This window comes from Canis lupus, chromosome 24 (assembly GCF_011100685.1).
Source record: "Canis lupus familiaris isolate Mischka breed German Shepherd chromosome 24, alternate assembly UU_Cfam_GSD_1.0, whole genome shotgun sequence".
Lineage (NCBI taxonomy): Eukaryota > Metazoa > Chordata > Mammalia > Carnivora > Canidae > Canis > Canis lupus.
In genome coordinates, this window is record NC_049245.1 from 44210140 (window position 1) to 44229818 (window position 19679).

At 62.2% G+C, this 19679-nt stretch overlaps 1 protein-coding gene across 4 annotated transcripts; it reads left to right on the forward strand.

Annotated features, from left to right (window-relative positions):
• Window positions 1-1380: 1380 nt before the first annotated feature.
• On the forward strand, window positions 1381-18550 carry NPEPL1 (aminopeptidase like 1). Of its 4 annotated transcripts, none has more exons than XM_038572730.1 (12): window positions 1381-1568; window positions 1831-2016; window positions 2470-2640; window positions 6255-6344; window positions 6763-6844; window positions 8605-8747; window positions 13758-13835; window positions 15288-15388; window positions 16165-16288; window positions 16541-16717; window positions 17190-17300; window positions 17824-18550. In XM_038572730.1, exons 1-12 carry the CDS (start codon window positions 1419-1421, stop codon window positions 17980-17982), a joined length of 1572 nt encoding a protein of 523 aa, XP_038428658.1. In that variant the 5' UTR covers window positions 1381-1418; the 3' UTR covers window positions 17983-18550. The 4 variants fall into 4 exon arrangements, with proteins under 4 accessions (XP_038428658.1, XP_038428659.1, XP_038428660.1 ...); XM_038572731.1 differs by having other exon boundaries at window positions 2470-2583; XM_038572732.1 differs by lacking the exon at window positions 1831-2016.
• Window positions 18551-19679: the final 1129 nt, after the last annotated feature.

The window sequence follows — 19679 nt, forward strand, 5'->3', positions numbered from 1 at the left end:
GCTGCCGGGGCAGATGACGCTGTGGCTCAAGGGTGGGTTGCAAGTCAGGGAGTGGGGGAGACGTGCCAGGAAGTAGGGGCTGAAAGCCTTGGAGGCCATGCTCGGGAGTTGGCTTTGCTATTTTTTTTTTTTTAAGGTTGATAATGAAAAAGAAACTCAAAAGGAGAAGAGTGGCACGTGGAGATAACGGAGAGGGGTACCAGCAGGCCCTTGAGCAGTCAGGATGTGGGCAGGATCTTTATTTTTAAACGAGTCCCGGTGGAGCTTCCTCAGCTAGGCCGTCACTCCCTGAACCATGCATCTGAGTTACAGCGGGAGCCGGGACCCTCACCAACGGCACACCCGCCGCCCAGCAGGTGCCCCCTCGCCCCTTACCCACCCACCACATGCCCCCGACACCCTCCCTCCGGGTACCCTCCTTGACGAGCCTTCCCTCGGTGAGAGTGGCTCCGGTGCTGCCCCCTCCTCTGGCTCTTGTCTCCTCCTCTCTCCCCAGGCACGGTGGCGGGGCTCCAGGGGGCAGCTTGGCGGGGGTGGGTGGGAGCAGGGCCCTCCACCGGCCGGGCCGATGCCCGAGCTTCTCATCGGCCGACCCAGAAGCAGTAACCTGGGTGGAAACCCACATCCTGACCCCCGACTCACATCCAGGACGGTGCCTGCAAAATAGTGGGGGGCCGATCAATGTCAAGGAGCCCATTAAATGAGGAGAGAGGGCCTGCCCACGCCGCCCGGCCAGCCAGGCCCAGGGGCCTCAGGCAGGAGCTGGCACGGATCCAAGGCATCACGGAGCCGATCCTAACCGGGGAGGCGGTGCGAGTGTGGTAAGGGCCGGCCCTGCCAGCGCAGGGGGCCACCCAGGTCCACCGGCGAAGCTGGGCCTGCTGGGTGCCCGGCGGGAGCTGCCGGGGTGCACTTCGGGTTGGGCCTGGGTCTGCTGACGACCTGCCGGGGGTCAGGGCCACCGGGCCGCGCCGGCGCTGGGGGGCCCGGGCCGCTTCCTGGAAAGGCGGCCTGGAGAGCTGTTGGCTCCCGGGGCGGCGGCGGACCCAGCCGGGGATCTGCGGGGCCTGCGGCCTGCCGGGGCCTGCAGCCTGCCGGGGCCTGGCCGGGCCTGCGCGCCTGGGGCCTGCCCGGGCCGGGGCTGCGGTCGGGGCCGCCCGGCTCTCCGGGCCCGGTGGCGCCGGGGTCAGGGCGGCCGCTCCGCTCCGCCCCGCCGGCCCGGCGCCCCCTCGCGCCCCCTCGCGCCCCGGGCGGGCCCTGCACGTCTCGCGAGCGGCCCGGAGCGGCGGGGGAGGCGGGGCCGGGGCGGCCGGGCAGGGCCGGGGCGGCGCCGGGGCCGGGCCGGAGCGGAGCCCGAGCGGAGCGGGGCGGCGGCCGGCGGGCGGGCGGGCGGGCGGGGGGGGCGCGGGCCGGCGAAGATGGCGAACGTGGGGCTGCAGTTCCAGGCGAGCGCGGGGGACGCCGACCCGCAGAGCCGGCCTCTGCTGCTGCTCGGGCAGTTGCATCACCTGCACCGCGTGCCCTGGAGCCACGTCCGCGGGAAGCTGCAGCCCCGGGTCACCGAGGAGGTGAGCGGCCGCCGGCGCCCAGGCCCCCGCCCCCTGCCCTCGGGCCCCGCCGCCCCGCGGGAGCCGCCAAGCTCCGGAAGCCGCCCGGGGCACCTGGCCGGGCCGGCAGGGCTGACCGCAGCGCTTGAAGCCCGAGGCCCGGCCGCCCCATGCCCAGGGCCTCGGCCCACGCGGGCGGGCGGTGCCCCAGTGAGCGGCCTCGTGCAGGGCCCGGCTCCCCGCATGCGCCGGTGAAGGGCCCGTGCCTTGTCTCCCCCTGCAGCTCTGGCAGGCCGCCCTAAGCACGCTCAACCCCAACCCCACGGACAGCTGTCCCCTCTACCTGAACTATGCCACCGTGGCCGCCCTGCCCTCCAGGGTCAGCCGGCACAACAGCCCTTCGGCTGCCCACTTCGTCACCCGGCTCGTGCGGACCTGCCTGCCCCCCGGGACCCATCGGTGCATTCTGGTGAGTGCCGGGGGCCGCCCTGCTGCCGCTGGGGAGCCCGCCGCTCCGGAGCTCAGCCCCCCGCAGGGGCCGGGCACCCCCGGCTCTCGGGCCCTCCGGGGAGGCCGTGCGGCCCCAACCCAGGACGCGGCACCCCTGCTTACAGACGGGGACGCTGAGGCCAGAGACACCAGGCCATTTACCCCAGATCAGCTTTGGCGGCAGCCCCGAGACCCAGACCCAGACTTCCCGCGCCCACGCCCCTCCACGTGGTACTTCCCGTCTTGGAGGCAGTCCAGGCCCGGGCCCACGTGTGCCTTCTCCCGCGGGGAGACGGTGGCCCCGGGAAGGGCCCGCGCAGCGGCTCTGCCGCCCCCGCCCCGCCCCGACTGTCCCCACCGAGGCCACTTCGCGGGGCGGGGGGCTCCCCAGGCCTCCCCCCTCCCCCGGTCACGGCGCCTCTCTGTGCTGCAGATGGTGTGCGAGCGCTCGGACGCCTTCGCCTCCGCCTGCGCCCTGGCCCGGGCCTTCCCGCTCTTCACCCACCGCTCTGGGGCTTCGCGCCGCTCGGAGAAGAAGACGGTGACGGTAGAGTTTTTCCTGGTGGGACAAGACAACGGGCCGGTGGAGGTGTCCACTCTGCAAGTGGGTGTCTGCAAGCTCGCGCCGCATCCCCACACCAGCTGGGGCGGCTGGAAGGGGAGCCGGGGAGCCCGGGCTGTGCCCTCCCGGGGAGGACGGGCCGGCGGTGCTGTGGCGTCCCCGAGGAGGCCCCGGAGGCCTTTCCAGACCCCGGCCGGGCCCTGGGCAGGACCGCAGGGCCTTAGACCAAGGCGCCCCCGAGCACCTGCCCCGCGCCAGGCACGCTGCTGCTTATCGGAGCATCCTGCCGGCGCGGGGACCACGGTTCCCTCTGCGGCGCACTGTGACATGTGTTACTTCACTGGATCTTCAGAATAATCCTTTTGAGGCCAGCAGGGCGGGGAGGGATTCCGGGTTAGAAGTCCCGGTGTGGGCCCAACATCGGGTGCCTTCCTGGTGGCGACTCTCCCAGACCCCGCGGCCGGGGCCCCACCCTCCCGGCCGGCCCGGCTGCCCTTCCCACCCCACCCCGCGCTGCTGTCCCGCCGGCACCCCTCACCCGCCGCCTCCTCCGCCTGGATTCTTTGCTCTAGCAGGAGAGGACACGCTTCCGTGTCTACCATCTTGCAACAGCTCCTTTTCTTTTCTTCCACTGATCTCCAAACTCTGAAAAAACATGGTCTAATTGCTTTGTCTGTCTTACCTCCCCTTTCCCCCCTCAGCCCACCAAAATCGAGTTTCCACCCCGCTTCCTGACATTGTTTTAAGGGCCCTGTCTGCTGGACATGAACATTTGTCATCCCTCCTTGCAGGGCCTGCCCCCCCCTCCCCGAGTCGTGCCTGCTTCCCATGCCCCCTCCAGCCTGCCGCCTTTCCCGAGCAGTCTGGCATTCCCGGCTCGCTTCCTCTTCTCTAGGTTCTTGGAGGGCCTGTGGGCTCCATCCCAGCGACGGGTGCCGACGACCACCCCTGCCCTCTAGCTGCAGGGAATTCCTTTTGAGTTCCGGGCCATGACCCTGCAGACCCCGGGGCCCAGGGCCTCTCCAGGCTCCATCCTCCTCAGCTTCCCTCTCCAGGCCCCTCCTGCTCCGGGCCTGCCTGGCCTCCATCCGGCTTCTGTCCTTCCAGGGGGAGCTGGCCATGGGCTGACACGGCTTCCCTCGGGGTCGGGCCCTCTGCCCGCTGGGTGCCATCCCACCTGATGTGACACATCTTTGCTTAGCTTCTGTGGCCTGCACTGGGACAGGAGCTTCCGGGGACAAGGACCCAGTGTGTGGCCCCAGCGTTGACCCACTGTGTGACGAGGGCCGGTGGGTCGGTGGGTCTCCTTGTCCCCCATAGCCAGTGCATTCTGCTTGGGTGCCGCCGCGGCCTGGGGGAGCCCCCACACCCCCCACAGGCCCTGCTGGTCTCACTGCCTCCAGGTGCCCTCCCTCCACTTCCCCTCCCACCGCCGCTCTTCGCTGGTGTACACGCAGGCAGCTGCTTGGTCCTCGGAGATGGGACCTGCTGTTCCTCCTGTCGTAGGGCTCTGCAGACTGAGGCTCAGAGACGTTGGTGACTGAGCGGGCCCATGCCAGCCAGAGGCCGAGCCAGGTCTTAACGGCGCCCACCACCTGCCAGCCTGCTCTCCTGTCTGTCTTGGAACATGGGCCACCCTGTGTAGCCTTTTCCATATTCTGGGGGCCTCCTCCCCCCGAGTCCCTGCGGTCTCTCATACCCTCCTGCCCTGGAGTGTTTGATGGACTGCTGATGTGTTGTGATTCTCGGCTGGACTGGAGAACCTTAGACATCTTTGAATTCTCCGAGTCTCGTGTGCAGCCTGGCATGCAGTAGGTGCTCATAAAAACGTGAATGGAATGAATGAATGAATGAATGAATGAATGAATGAATGAATGATCGACCCTGGGATACTACGAGGCACAAGCTCTTCCCCAAGGCCATGAGGCTGCATGGTGGCAGAGGGTCCCCGGGAGCCTCCCTGGCCGCCCCCAGCCTCCCCCGCAGGTGCCGGCTGCGCTCTGGCCCGGCCGCGCTGCCTCGGGAGCTCTGAGCCCACGGAGGGCCTCCTTAGAGACAAGCCTTAGGGCACTGACGCACTTCCAGACAGCCACGGGCTGCGTCACAGATGAGCCACGGTCTCCGCGACGCCCACAGACAGAGACCCTCAGCCTCCCAGAGGAGAGCCCGCTGGCAGGCGGCGGAGACCACACGGTCACATCTCATATCCGAGCTGTCAAGTCCTGCGTCTCTGCCTTTGAGGCTTTGGGGTTTAATTACCTCGGGAGGGCAGAAGCTCTCGGAGCAATCCTGCCGGGCCTGGGAGGTGGCCGGGCTGCCACAGAGGACGGGGCGCCGGGTGCCGGGAAGGCGACGATGCCCACGCCGTCGGCGCCTCCGCTCCACCTGTGTGGCTCTGCCCTCTGGATGCTGCGTCTTCCCTGCACTGAGAGAGGCGGCCGGCATGCCCCGTGTCCGAAGCTGGGGGTGGGGGCGGGCATCGGGGTGCAGACGGGGCGCCGTGGGCAGCAGCTGGGCGGAGACGAGCGAGAGGGCCAAGAACCTCCAGGAGTGGTTTTTGCCGAAGCAGAAGCAGGACGGAGGTTCTTTGCGAAAGTGGGGGCAGGGGGGCCGGGGAGGACAACCGGGGGGGGGTTCCTGTGTGGCCCCCATGCTGGAGCACATACGTCTGTCTCCAGGGCTGGGTGCAGGATGGGGTCGGGTCCCTGTCCCCTTCTAGGCTCTGGGCCAGTGTGCGAGCTGCGCAAGGGCAAAGTCTATGACACTCCCACAGGAGAAAAATGCTACCCCCTGGCCAGAGGGCCACAAGGGGGACTAGCAGGTCCAGGGGCACAGGACTAAGAGAACGTTTACTCCTTTGGGAGGAAGCTTCCAGAAGGCATGGCCTTTAAGTGCCACCAAGGGTGGCTAGGATCTTGACAAGAGGCGAAGGGAGGGCGCATCGGTCAGCTGGGGCGGCCACAGCAAAACACTGCAGATGGGGTGGCTTCACCAACAAACTTTTATTTTGCACAGTTCTGAAGGCTGGACGTCTGGGATCAGGGTGGGCTCTGATGAGGATCCCTTCCTGGTTTGCAGGGGTGGCCTTCTGGCTGTGCCCTCCCTCTTCCTATGAGGATGCTAATCCCACCATGGGCCCACCCTCCATCACATCGGGGCTTAGGGCTCCGACATATGAGTTGGGGGGCGGTGCAGGCATTCAGCCCATAGCAAAGGACAGCACCTCCCCCGAGAGAGTTGGTGGCATCTAGGGAAGAAAGGGAAGCCTGAGGTGGAAGCGCACAGCATGCATTCAGGGCCAGGTATGAGGACCACCTGCCACCAGGATGAGCAGAGTGAGCAGCAGGAGAGCCCTGGAAAGGAAGGGGGGCCCCACTCACAGCAGGTGGGGATGCCAGGCCGAAGGATCTTTGTGTAACCTGGAGGTGAGGTACGGAGCTGTGTTGAACTCTCCGTAGATGGCGGGGTGGGTCACAGGCACCGTGGCTCTGGTTTCCCCCTGACCTGCCCCTCGATGACCTGTCAGCAGCCCCGAAACCTCCCCACAGTGGCATGTGCTGCCGATGCCTTTGGTCCCCGGGGGAATGGACAGGGAGGGACAGCTCTTCCTCCTTGGTCCTAGGTCCCCAGTGATGCCTCTGATTTCTTCCCCCCAGTGCTTAACAAACGCCACGGAAGGCGTGCGGCTGGCTGCCCGGATCGTGGACACTCCTTGCAATGAGATGAACACAGACACCTTCCTCGAGGTTCGTGGCCCCAGGGAGTCATAGGGTGGGACCAGGGTGGGAGAGGTGGTGGGAGAGCCCCCGGAAGTCAGAGGGCACCGGGGACACCCGGGGCTGCTGCGGGCAGGGTCCTGCTGTCCACTCAGCTGTGAGGGGCCCCCCGGCCTTTGCTGAGGGTGGAGGGGGGACAGAACCTCCTCTCCAAGGCCTCTCTGCAGGCCTGCAGCCATGATCTGCAGGAAATTGTAGTTTGGAGGGTGAACCTTCTGTCCTGGATTTCATCGTGCTCAAAGCTGAGAGACTTGAGGCCCTGGCTTCCGAGCCCACTCCTCTCTGCCACGCAGGCGTCGGCTCATCTCTGGCCCAGAGCCTCAGCCTTGCCTTGATTTAAGCCATCTTCACGTGTCTTTTGTGTTGTTTTTTCCACGAACGTGTCCAGGAGATTAAGAAAGTTGGAAAAGATCTGGGGATCACCCCAACTATCATCCGGGACGAGGAGCTGAAAACCAGAGGATTTGGAGGTGGGTCGGGCTAGGCCTTGTGGGCCGTGGCCTGGGGCTGGTCCTGGGTGCTGGGGGTGGCAGGGTGGCAGTGGGTCACATGCTATGTTGCCTCAGGCTTCCCTTGAAAGGAGCCAGCCTGTGTCCAACCCCAAGGCCAGACCTTGGGAAGCAGACCATCTCTAGGGGAGAAAGGAGGCACTGATTCAGATTCTGGAAGCTGCCGTGTCCAAGTCCTTCTCTGGCCCACTCCCTGTCCACAAGGGCTGTTGTCCTGGCTCGCTGGGCCAACTCAGCGGGACCTTTCTGCTCCTTGATTACACAAGCCCACGTTCACATCAGGGCCTCATCATTACAGCTCCCTTTCCCTGGAGTCACTTCCTGAGATACTTCACAGCGGGGCCATCTCACCCTGTATGTCTCAGGTCGAAGCCACCTCCTCAGAGGGCCTTTCCTGTTGACCAGGCCCATCCTCCCTGCCCACCCCCAGGCACTGGAGGTATGGTGACAAGTAGGATAAGGCACTTTCAGTCCTGCTGGGGTGGTCACCGTATTCCTTATCCATGGCTGCCCAACGACTTACTCCAGAAGGAAGTGACTGAAGGCAACACACAGTCCTGTGCGAGGGGCATCGGGCATGGCTGGGCTGGGTCCTGGGCCTGGGTTCTCTCCCAGGTGGAGAATGATGTGTTGATCAGGTCGGCTGTCATCTGAAGGCTCGACTGGGGCTGGTGATGTGGTCCCAGCCAGTCTCACTCACAGTGTTGTCACCAGGCCTTGGGGCCATGCTGGCTGTTCCTTGTCATGTGGGCCTCTCCGTGAGCAGCTCACAGGTAGCTGCCGCTTCGCTCGAAGCAAGGTTTCTGGGTGAGGAAGAGAGGAAGAGTGAGCAAGCAAGAGGGAGGCAAGGTCTTTGTTTGCAAACTAATCTTGGAAGTAGGAGCTCAGCACTTCTAACATGTCGGGAAGTGACACCTAAGGTTCCGTCCACACTTGGGGTGAAGGGATCCACGTGTTCCAGAAGGCGCAGAGGCGGCGATCGGTGGGGACTCTCCTAGAGGACCTGCCAAGGAACATGTAAGGCACCAACACGTGGAGGGACAGGCTACTCGCGTCAGGGAAATCTTCACAGAGGACATGGCGTTGGCAGCGGGTCTTGCAGGATGTACGGGAGTCTGTCGGGTGGCCATTATTGGTTCTCATCCTGATTTTCATGATTCTTCATTTCGGTTACTGGGGGACCTTGAGGCATGGTCTCTGCCCACAAGAGGCTTTCTTGAGAAGATGGGGCCCATGAACCCAACGGCGAGGCAGTGGGGGAGCAGGCTCGGAAAGGGGGGTGTGGCTCTGAGTGCATGGAGGGCTCCGGGAGGGGAAAACGAGCGTGGGCTGGAGTGGCCTTGAAGCATTATCCAAAAATCATTTCATTCTGCAATCCTGTTCATTTCTTTCTGGGAATGATACAGTTTTGTTTTGTTTTGTTTTGTTTTGTTTTGTTTTTTTTCTCAGCGGGTTTTCTTGCTTAACGATACTTCGCATAGAATTCGTTTGCAGTCCCAGAGCATTGGAACTGATTTGCATTCCCCGATCCCACGCTGGCCAGGGGGCAGGAGAGGGAGCGGGGAACTCGGGCTTGGGCTGCACACTCTCCAGGAGAAATATTCACACGCCAGTGGATATTTTGGGGGCGGGGGGAGAGCTGTTGGTTCCGGGGGGCTGCTGGGGGTTCTCCGCTCAGTTCAGCCTGAGTCCAACTGACCCTCCCCCTGTGCTTTCTGTAGGAATCTATGGTGTTGGCAAAGCTGCCCTCCACCCCCCCGCGCTGGCCGTCCTCAGCCACACCCCAGAAGGAGCCACCCAGACCATTGCATGGGTGGGCAAAGGGATCGTCTATGACACCGGGGGTCTCAGCATCAAAGGGAAGGTGAGGTGCTGGGGGGCCCAGTGATTGGGCAGGTCCAGGGGCGGGGAGGGCTCAGGGTGGCCTCGTTACTCTCAGAGGCGCCAGAGGAAGACAGCGAGCAAATTTTCTGGGACCTTGGCATTGGGGCATGCCTCCGGGCAGCCAGGTTCAGGAGAGTCAGCAGGGCTGATCCCGCTTCCCACGGGGAGACAGTTTTGTGTCCACACTCCATGCAGGGGTCTGGGAACAAAGAGTCTGGACAGGATCCAGAGAAAAGCCACAATCAGGATTAAAAGGCTGGAAAAACAAGCCTACCGAGGCAAGGTTTAGGGAATCGGTGGTCCTGTCTGAAGAGAGGGGTGCGGGTGGTGCCCACTGTCCCCACGACCGTCAGGGTTTGCACGGACAGAAAGCTTGGTGCGGTGTGCACGAGCCAGCCTGGCGTGCAGGCCGCCCTGTGAAGGCCGAGGGCCGTGGGCCCACACGCAAGCCGCCCACCCGTGTTCCCAGGAGGCACGGCCACAGGGGTCTCTCCTATGGAGCCTCTAGGTCCAGTCGTGTCGGGAGGCTGGGCCCCCACGGACCCCGGCTGTGGCTGCACCTGCCCGCCTCCACGCTCGGCACATTCGGGCCTGCTGTGCGTCGGGAGCCAAGGTAGCACCAGGAAGGGGAGGAGGGACACGTCTTCATCTGCTCATGTCACACATTCGGGTTGAGCAACTGCTGGGCACCGGGCCCAGCCTGGGCTCTGTGGTGCCAGGACCCGGAAGGCCCGGGAAGGAGCAGACGTGTGAAATCCGTGCCCTTGGAGACCTGGGAGAAGAGGGGCAGCCTTCCCAGAGAGAAAGCTCTAGAAGAGAGAAGATAAGCCAAGCTCACATCGAGGGCTGGCAGCCCGCGTGCTCACAGATGTGTCCTGTTGGCCCCAGGGCTGGTCTATAATCTGAATTACTTACCAATATTTTAAAAACAGGAACAATGCTCACAGAAGACTGGCTGTCTGACCTTTTGGAAACTCAGGGTATCTGGTGGCAGCCCGTGGGAGCTGAGAGGCGCCACCCCACGGACGCAGCCTGCACGGTCTGGCTCGCTGCAGTTCTAGCACTTTCTGACCTGAACCGCAGTGTCAGTCGCTATTTGAGGGAGAGATTGTGTGCGACCATTTGCACCATTAGCCGAGTGTGTTTGGTTCCTAGAGTGGATGGTCTTTTGTTTCACGTCCCTCCCCCCATAAGCAATTAGTCTTTTCAGGACTAATCAGGAAATGATCCGATAATAAAGGTGTAAAGAAGCAAACGCCAATAGTGAATTCACCCTTGTTGAATTCCATACATATTATCATGCCGGTAAAAAATTAAAATAAATATCACAAGGACTCCTGACTGGCTCGGTCAGTGGAGTGTGTGACTCTTGATCTTGGGGCCGTGAGTTCGAGCCTCATGTTGGGTGGAGAGATGACTTAAAAGCAAAATCTTTAAAATAAATAGGTAAATGAATATATAAGTATTACAGTGCACATAAAACAGCACCGGGTGGACACTTTTTTTGGGACACTTTTAAATAACGTTACTGTGATGTTGGGGATGGAAAGAACTTATGCCTCCCTACTGGTCCATTGTGGTAAAACGGATGTTAGTGTTCCAAGTTTCTGTTTTCAGGCCTGTCGCTTCTGCAGATTTGTCACTGACTTTATCAAAACTGATCTTTTCCGCATCTTGACATTCACTACGTGGACAGAGGTACCAGATGTGTCCGTCTGTCTGCACTCGTGGTTGGTCCCACAACCCGATCAGTTTTAATTTTGCAGAGTTTCTATTGCCTGAAGCAGTCAGGATACAGACACCCAGGAGAAGGCTTTCCCATCAGGATCGGTTGGCAGAGGCTGGCATTTCCCGAGAAACGCCAGAGATCCTGATCCCTCTGTGTCTTCAGCTCTTTGAGCCTGAGTCCAGCGGCCTTCACAGGTCTGTGGAGTACCGATGTGTTAAACCTGAGTCCAGTAGCTCCCGTAGACGGGGGGAAGCTGAGAGTCCCGGGCTCCCCGCACCCGTGCGTTTGCTGGGAGTCCACTGCTAGAGGCAGAAGTGTGGCATCGCAGGCACCGTGGACGTGGCTCTGATTCCATTCCCTGCCAGGGAGGAGCCTGTGCCTGTGGGGCCAGCTGGGTAAACAGCCGGGTTTGAACCTCCTATCTGATTAGAACTCACTCCAGCAGATTTTTCAAGAGAACCATTTTGCCACCAATGACAGCGGCCGACTGACTTTTAGTTGATTTTTTTTTTTTTTTTTACAAAATATACTTGTATTTAGTTCTCAGACCCTCCACAGACAATGCGCCCCCTCTAGCTGCACCTGGTCCTGGCAGCCCTCTCATCCACGAGGCCACCCCTCTCTCTCTTGCCCTGGAGGCACCTGAGTGCTGGTGGGTAGAATTGTAAGCTCCTTCCTCCTAGGATCTGATGCTTGTTTGGGCTGCTGGCTTGTTGGAGGGCCAGTGTGAGAAGCGGGGGCTCCTGGGAGTTACTCATTTTGCTGTGGGGGGAGGGCACCCGATCCAGTTGTGGAGGACAAGCCGCTCCATGTCCAAAGACGTCAAAGCCAAACCAGAGTCAATGTGAATGCAGGTCTCAAATGTGTTAATCTCAGGACCCCTTCCTCTCTTAAGAAAGCATTGATCCCAAGGAGATTTTTTTTTTCATAAGAATGATGTCTATTGATATTTACCATATTAGAAATTAAGACCGGGAAAGATATGTAGTAATGTACTGCAAAACAACCGTATATAAATCCATTGCACTTTAATGTCAGTAAGACAATTTCATGAAAATTAACTAGATTTTCCAAAACAAAAAGAAGTTCTTGAGAAGAGTGGCATTGTTTTACATTTTGCCAATCTCTCTCGCACATCCGCCTTGATAGGAGAGCTGTGATCGTGTATCTGCTTCTGTGTTTAGTCTGTTGTGATATGTTGTCTTAGTCGAAATAGAAAAAGAAAATCTGGCCTCACTCACTTTGTAGTTGGAAAAGGGAGAAATATTTTAGTGCCCTTTACAGATCACGAAGGACATTCTTCTTTGCTATTACACCAAAACTCGACAAGTGGGTAGCTCTGAAAGGTGAGTGATCGTGTGGGCCAGAAACCAACAGTGAATCTGTACGGTTACCCTAGCGTCGAGGGTCTACCTTGAGCTTTGAATACATGATTTCGTAATACGCACGGGTCCTTCAGAAGACATGGTTCCCGGAGTTCTGTGGAACCTCCACATTTTGGCCCAACGTGGGATAATTTTTGGAAGTCACGCTTGGTACCACCATCCACCTCATTTTAAAAATCGCTATTAAGAAGCTGTCACGGACGCAGATAGAAGTTTTTCAAGATTGCGATTTTTTTGTTTGTTTGCTTGAAAGCTCAAATGTTACCACTGGCACCAGTTCCAGCAGCGGTTCTCCTGAAGGGAGAGGTTCACTTTGCTCTTCTTTGAGGAGACATCAGCTAGATACCCGAGTCCCAATAACCCATCGCGTGGCAGTTGTTGTTTGAAGAAATGACGGTGCTGTGGAGTCCGAGGCTTCCGCTCTACGCACCCGGCCAGTGCCTGGGGACAGCGGGGGACGCTGTGCGCGAACCTTCCCCTCCATCACACACAATATTGAAAACACCTTCGTCCGGCGCTTGAGCTTTCAAACGGTTGGTGATTCTCCTGCTTCAGCGAGGAGACTCCGGTGGGGTCGGTGGTACTTTATTTCCCTAGAGAGCAGAGGCGAGGCCAGGGACCGTCCCCACCGGGGCTGCGGCCCACCGTTGCTCTGCTGCGCCGGGCAGGTGTCAACCCCCTGAAACGGGAGGTGACATCTTCGAGTGACTCCGGAAATCGTGTCTTTCATAAACACAGGAGTAACCTGGGGGGGGGGGGGCAGTCTGCAAAGCTCACACAGTCAATTGAGTTACATTTGCAGTTTGGCGTTTGTTCTGTCTGGTTGGGAGGCCCCCGGTGACAGGCAGACACCGTTTTCTCAGTGGCCGCCTCGAGCTACTCCGTAGGGGCCGTTTTGCGAGTGGTTTGATTCCAGATCTGAGGCCCCGTTTTTCCATTTAAACAATTCTGTGCTTTCTCACCGATTAGGTCAAAGAGACAGCTTATTTTCAATAGTGCTAGCTGGGTCATTTTCACTCAACTTAATTGTAAAAGCAGCTCGGTTTATGTCTAAAAATACTTTCCATTAAAACTTGAGGCTCGTGTAATCCGATAAGGGTTCAAAAAAAATCACTCCGTACATTTCAAACCCAAATCCTACATCCGATGACCTGTTGTTAATTTAAAGTATGAACTTGTCAATTAGAGCTGGGAACCTATAAAATGTAAAAATGTGTAACCACTCTCAACCGGTTTGTAGAAAATCACAGTTCCCGCTGCAGCGGGAGGGAGCCTGCGCCACTCACGGCCCTCATTAGACAGCGACGGGGCGGGCGGTGGGGTGGGATGGGGATGCGACAGCGACATTGGGGAAGGGTTCACGTGAACCCCAGCGGGTTGTTTGAGGCAGTGACGTCAGGAGCAGAGAGAGCTGAGGCCGAAGGGGTCGCTGAGGCCAGGTGGCGGCAGGTTGCGGGCCGCTCCCCCGGCGGCTGGTGGCCAGGGCGGGGTGGAGGTGCTGCAGAACGGCCGCCTCGGTGGTGGCGTCAGGGAGGGAGTCCGGGCACAGGGGCAGAGAGGGCCGATGCGGACAGACCCCAGGGGTACTTGGCAGCCCCGGAGACGGGCCAGGGTGGCAGTGTCGTAGGAGCCAGGCCACGGTGCCCCGGGTCCCCATCCCCTCCCACCTCTGGTTCATCAGGTAACCCCAAAGCTCTGCTCCAGCAAAAAGAGCCCATCGCCTTTGGCCATTCTGTCCCATTGCTTCTGGGCCATTCTGTCCCATTGCAACAGCCACTTGACCAGGGGGAGTTTCTTGGGTTCTGTGTGTGCTGTGGGGACCTGGCAGCGGGCCCCACAGATCAACATCCACTCACGCTCTTTGTGCCCCTTCCAGACCACCATGCCTGGGATGAAGAGGGACTGCGGAGGTGCCGCGGCCGTCCTGGGGGCCTTCAGAGCTGCCATCAAGCAGGTGAGTGCAGCCCCGCCCTCTGCAGTCCTCTCGGAGGGGGGCTCCCTCGTGTGAGCTGTCCACCCTCCTCCCCCAGGTCCCTGCCCAGGTGCTCCTATGACCCCTGGCTCCATGCTTCTCCCCCACCTCTGCACTGTCACATGGGGCACCCAGGGCTCCCAGAGCTGCCTGCCTCTCGCCAGGGCTCCACTACCTGAGTATCACCTCTCCTGGGGGTGTCACTCTCCTGAAAGTAGCACCTCTTCTTGAGTGGCCAGGTCTGTCCTGGCATCTGGACGGGCTGTCTGGGAAGCGCCCCAGCACGTAGAATGCTCAGGGCTCGGACTCCCTGTTCATAGGGAGCCACTTGGCAGCGCGGCTTCATCAGCTGGTGGCCTCGAATGGTCTCAGGACTCCAAGGGTGCTGCAGCGGGGTGCTGAGGGTCCCCTACCCCGCAAAGGCCACGGCCTAGAGGCTCCACTCTTAACTCCAAATTCTGTAGACCTTGACGTGAGCCACAAAATAAATAATGGTGGCGATGGCTTATAACTTAAACTAAGAACCTGTACATCCCTAAGTACGAACCAAGCGTCGAATGAGTAAGTAGGGGAGGGAGCGCTGTTTCTCGAGAGCCCCCTACCGTTGCCCGCTGCAGAGGAGGGATGGAAGCAGCAGGTCGCTGCGGGGCAGGCAGCACTGTGACTACCGCCTCGGGTGAGAGCGAGCACCGCTGCTAGAACCCGAGTGGGGCAGTGCCTGGGAGCAGGCGAAGGACTGCACCTGTGGCGTTAGGGGCACCTGCGGCAGGGAACGCCGCCGTGTCTGGCGGAGCTGTTTGTAAGGCTGGAGGGGGCAGGAGGGGGCCTGGCGTGCCTGGTGCCCAGAGGAGACGCGTCCCGGTTAAGGGCTGGTGTCCAGGAGCAGAGGACCGGCAGGGACGGCACGTGGGGCCCCCAGGCCCTGCCACTGCCTCCTGGGGTGGGTTCAGGACCCCTGGACGGCAGAACCTGCCTCAGCCTGCCTCCTGCACACTTCTCAGCGTACAAACGTCATATTTGGCATCAGACCCCTGACCTCGTGCCTAAATTTCTGTGAGGCAAGCTGTCCCCAGCCCCCACGCCTCTGCTTGAGTGTAGCTTGCTTTGGTGCGGCCGTGCGCAGCTCGGGGGTTTGTGCCGCGGGGACACTGACCGCTGACCACGCTTTGTGGACGGGCCGCAGGGACTGAGCTTCCAGCCCGGCTCACGCCCGGCCGGGTGGTAGAGCCAGGATTGCAGCGGGGAGCCCAGCCCCACCCCTGGCTCATTGCTGCATCGTGGGGGCTCTGCTGGAGGAGGCACGGCCCCCCACCGTGGGGAGTCTGCTCTCTGCCCCCCGGGCCTCCGTCTGCCCAGGGGCGTGGAGAACTCCGGCCCGTCCTCCCTCCCCCATGCGCGGCCAGCCTCTGTTCCCTCTGCCCCTGTTCCCTCCAGGGTTTCAAAGACAACCTCCACGCCGTGTTCTGCTTGGCGGAGAACTCTGTGGGTCCCAACGCTACGAGGCCCGACGACATCCACCTGCTGTACTCGGGGAAGTAAGGCTGTTCCCCTCGCCACCGGCCCTGCCACAGCTCGCAGGGGGGCCCTCTCCCTGTCAGGGCCGCCCAGCCAGGGGGGCTGGTTTCACCCTGCTCACTCCAGCCTGGGGACATCCCGTGGGGAGGATGCCCTGTCCCCCCCCCCCCCGCCCCGAGGCAGCAGGCCACCTGCTCCCTGGGGGAGGGGAAGTGGCCGCTTCTCAGGCAGGTGGCAGGTGGAGGTGTGGGACTCCCTCCCGGTGCCTGGCATAGGATCCACCCTGCCGTGGTGGGATGAGCCCCTCCTGACCTTAAGGTCTTGGTGGGTCTGAAGCCCTGCCCTCTCCGAGGCCCTCTGTGGGGGCCCTCCCTGCCCTTCCGGGTGAGTCAGCCCTGGGACTGCTCCTTCTTGGCTGCCGAAGGACACCCCTAGAAGGGTGCGGGTGCAGCCCAGGAGCAGGTGACCTGGGCTCACAGTAGGAGAGTCCACTCACCTCCCCATCCGGGTTTGCTGGTCCCCAGGGTGACCCCGAGACATGCCTCTCCTTTTACATTTACCCAGCGTCTGGCCTTGTGGGGAAGGGCTGGCCCAGTGCCGTCTATGCCACCCGCACAGCCTTGCTCTCCCATCCTGCAGACAAAGAAACTGAGGCGCCGGGGGCTGGGTGGCTTTCCCTGGCTCCCGGGGGAGGACAGTGGGGGAGGGGGGAGTGGAGCCTCCCCGGTTCCCAGGGGCCTCCCCCGCAGTGCCCCAGGCAGCAGGGTCCCTGAGCCGGGGTGTCTGCTGCGCCCAGGACCGTGGAAATCAACAACACCGACGCGGAGGGCAGGCTGGTGCTGGCGGACGGTGTGTCCTACGCCTGCAAGGACCTGGGCGCCGACATCATCCTGGACATGGCCACGCTGACCGGGGCTCAGGTGGGCCGCTGGGACCCCAGAGGCGGAGCTGCAGCTGTCCTAACCCAGGCGGCCTGGCCGAAGAGGCCGAGGAGGCGGGGGTGCCCCAGGTCCCTGGTGCTCGACACGCTGGGGGGGGCAGAGCTGGGGGGCTGGGTCCCAGCGCCGGGCAGCCGAGGGGCGCCGTCCCCGGGGGGCCGCTCACGCTCTGGTTGCTTGCTCTGCTTCTCACCCGCCTCCTGCCTGTGCTCCCCCCCCCCCCCCCCCCGCCAGGGCATCGCCACCGGCAAGTACCACGCCGCCGTGCTCACCAACAGCGCCGAGTGGGAGGCGGCCTGCGTGAAGGCCGGGCGGAGGTGCGGGGACCTGGTGCATCCCCTGGTCTACTGCCCCGAGCTGCACTTCAGCGAGTTCACCTCGGCCGTGGCCGACATGAAGAACTCGGTGGCGGTAGGTTCGCAGGGCGCCCGCCGAGCCCCGGCCTGGGGAAACCCGGGGGACCCCGGACATAGTGGGGCGCCCCAGATCCATGCTCAGGGTGGAAGCCCCCAGAGCGGGGACGGGTCTCTCGCTGGTCTCCCTGCCGGCGCGTCCAGGGTGACCGGAGCCAAGGGTGCCCCCTCTCTGGGTCGGCTGCCTCACTGGCTCCAGTGGCCCCCAGGTGAAGGCAGACCCCTCAACCCACGCGCGAGGTCCTTGGGGTCCCTCTCTGCAGTGTCCTGGCAGCGGGCCCCCACCCCCAGGACCCTTCTTGCAGCCACCGGGGGTAGGCCGTGGCTGAGGGCGGTGGCCGAGAGGGCACAGGGGCGTCCACACGAGTCCAAGCGGAGGCAGCCCCGGATGCACTTTGGCGGAGCACCCCCTGCCCCATGTCCTGACTGCCCAGGACAGAAAGGTCACGATGTGTTCTCTGCCCCCCCAGGACCGGGACAACAGCCCAAGCTCCTGTGCTGGGCTCTTCATCGCCTCACACATTGGCTTTGACTGGCCTGGGGTCTGGGTCCACCTGGACATCGCCGCTCCAGTGCACGCCGTGAGTCCAGCCCCCCCCACCCCGTGCCCTCCTCCCCCACCTGCCCAGACCCCCCTGCACACCCCACACACTGCCCTGGCTGCTCCCACTCCCACATGCATTCAGAACCCCTCTCTGGCTCCAGGCTGGGCTCTCAGAAGGTTCTGTGTTGGGGTCACACTGCCTGTGGCCTGACCTCCGGCCAGCTGCGCCCCCAGTCTCTGGTCTCCTCGTCCCTGGAAACAGAGTGGCTGCTGTGGCGGCCCCTCTCTAGCCAGCCTGTCAGCTGGAGGCCCAGGGCCCTCAGCTCACCCTGTCCCACCCAAGAAGACCTGGGGGTTGGGGCCAGCATGCCCAGAGCCATCCCACCACCCTGTCCCCCACTGGGTCCTGGGAGTGACAGGAGAGCAGGAGGGAGGCCATAGGGTAAGTGGGGGGTGTGCGCCCTCATCCTGGACCCGGAGCGCCTTCCCGCAGAGCTGGGCTCGCTGACGAGGCCGCGCTCAGCCTGCCAGAGGGTCTCCAGCCTGTCCTTCATCCCCAGGGTGAGCGCGCCACGGGCTTCGGCGTCGCCCTCCTGCTGGCGCTCTTCGGCCGGGCCTCTGAGGACCCTCTGCTGAACCTGGTGTCCCCACTCGGCTGCGAAGTGGATGCCCAGGAGGGGGACGTGGAGAGGGACTCCAAGAGGCGCAGGCTCGTGTGAGGCCGGCACTCCCCGGCCCCCTGTGACACAAGGCTCTTTACCTCACTTTGCACTGATTAATTTTAAGCAATTGGAAGATTATATCTTAAGATAGGCTTTGGTTTGTTTTTATTTGTAGTTGTCACAGTGGTAGAAACAGCTCCTTCTGTCGTAGAAGAGAGCTTAGGGTCTGGAGGATGGCCTGGGATGGGTGGGGAGCACTTCGGCTTGCTGGGTGGGGAGCACTATGGCTTGCTGCTGTTCCAGTGATCTTCCAGCCTCTCCGTGAGCCTCTACAGACTCTGCTCCCTCCTGCGGAGGCTCCTGGAGGCATGGGTGGCCCTTTGGGCCTCCTGCCCCTGCTCAGTACACACGGTGGGTGCCCATGGCTTTGTCTTCGGCCCCAGACCCCGCCCATGGCACCCACATTCTAGAGAGCCCAGGCCCGTGCCACTGCCTCCAGGCAGCCCACCCCTCTGGAAGGCTGGAGGTGACTTGTTTCAGGGACACAATCTTACAGCACAAGGGGAGTCTCTGGGCCCTTAGGATTCCCTGGAGGTTGAAGTAAACACAGCTGTATCACATCACACCTCTGCCTCCGCCTCCTCTGTCTCTCACCCTGAGGCCTGTCCATGGCTCTGAGGCTCCAGATACTCGCACCTTCTTGAAAACCAGCCTCCAGCATGGAGATGCGGCTGCGTGACCTCACTGTTGCTCCTGGGAGCGCTGGGGCCCGGGAGGGGGCCGGAGCAGGCCCGGGTCTCCATCAGTGGCTGCCTGGCCCAGGCTGTGGCGGTTTTCTGAGGTTTCATGGAGCAGACTTCCCCTGGAGGCCCCCGGGGCTGTCTGGGGGGCTCTCCTGCGCCCCTGTGGTGTGCTCCCCCCTGAGCTCGTCAGGGGGCCGGTGCTGTATGGAGTCAGGCGTGTCGAGGCCCCCTGGGCGCAGCCTGGGTGCTGAAGGACAAGGATTCCGGACACTCCCCTCCCGGGTGCGCGTGTGGCACGTGAGGCAGGCCCCAGGGCACCTGGGAGCCAGCTTCCCCCTGTTGGGGCGAGAGAGCGAGCAGGGCCCTGCGCTGCTCCATCCCGGTGGGCTGCCTGGACGGAGAGGAAGGTGTGGGGGATCGGGCACCGCCTCCCCTGGGAGGGAGGTGGAGACCACGGCTGCGGGACGGGACGCGGGTCACCCGACTGTGCCCTGGCCCACTGACCGCCTCCCCCCTGCTCAAGGGTCCCCAGACTCCCAAGTCCCTTCCCCAGCTCTGGAAATCAAGGTGACTTTGTGGGCTCGATCCCACACAAATATTTATTAACTGCCTGCCGCGCGCGGTGCTGGCTGGGCCCGGAAAAGGCAAGGAGCAGCTCCGAGGCCCCGGCCCTGTCTGGGAAAACCATGGCCCGACACGCTAAGTGACAATAATAGCAGTCACAAGGTGGTAGGTGGGCAGCGGGCTCTGTGAGCCGAGGGGAGGCACCGTGGGGGGCCGGAGGGGCCAGGAGCCTTCACGGTTCATTAGCCTGCTTAATGGCCTTGCACTAGGCAGCTCTCTCCAGCTTCCCCAGCCGCCCTGGAGGAGGCGGAGGTCACGGAGGAGGTCTGGCTCCCTCTCCCTCTCCCTCTCCCTGTCCGGGCAGCTGGCACTGTCGGCTCCCCCCACCAGGGGGCTGCAGGATGCAGGGTCAAGGAGCAGGGGATGAACTGAGTCTCCCTTGTGCAG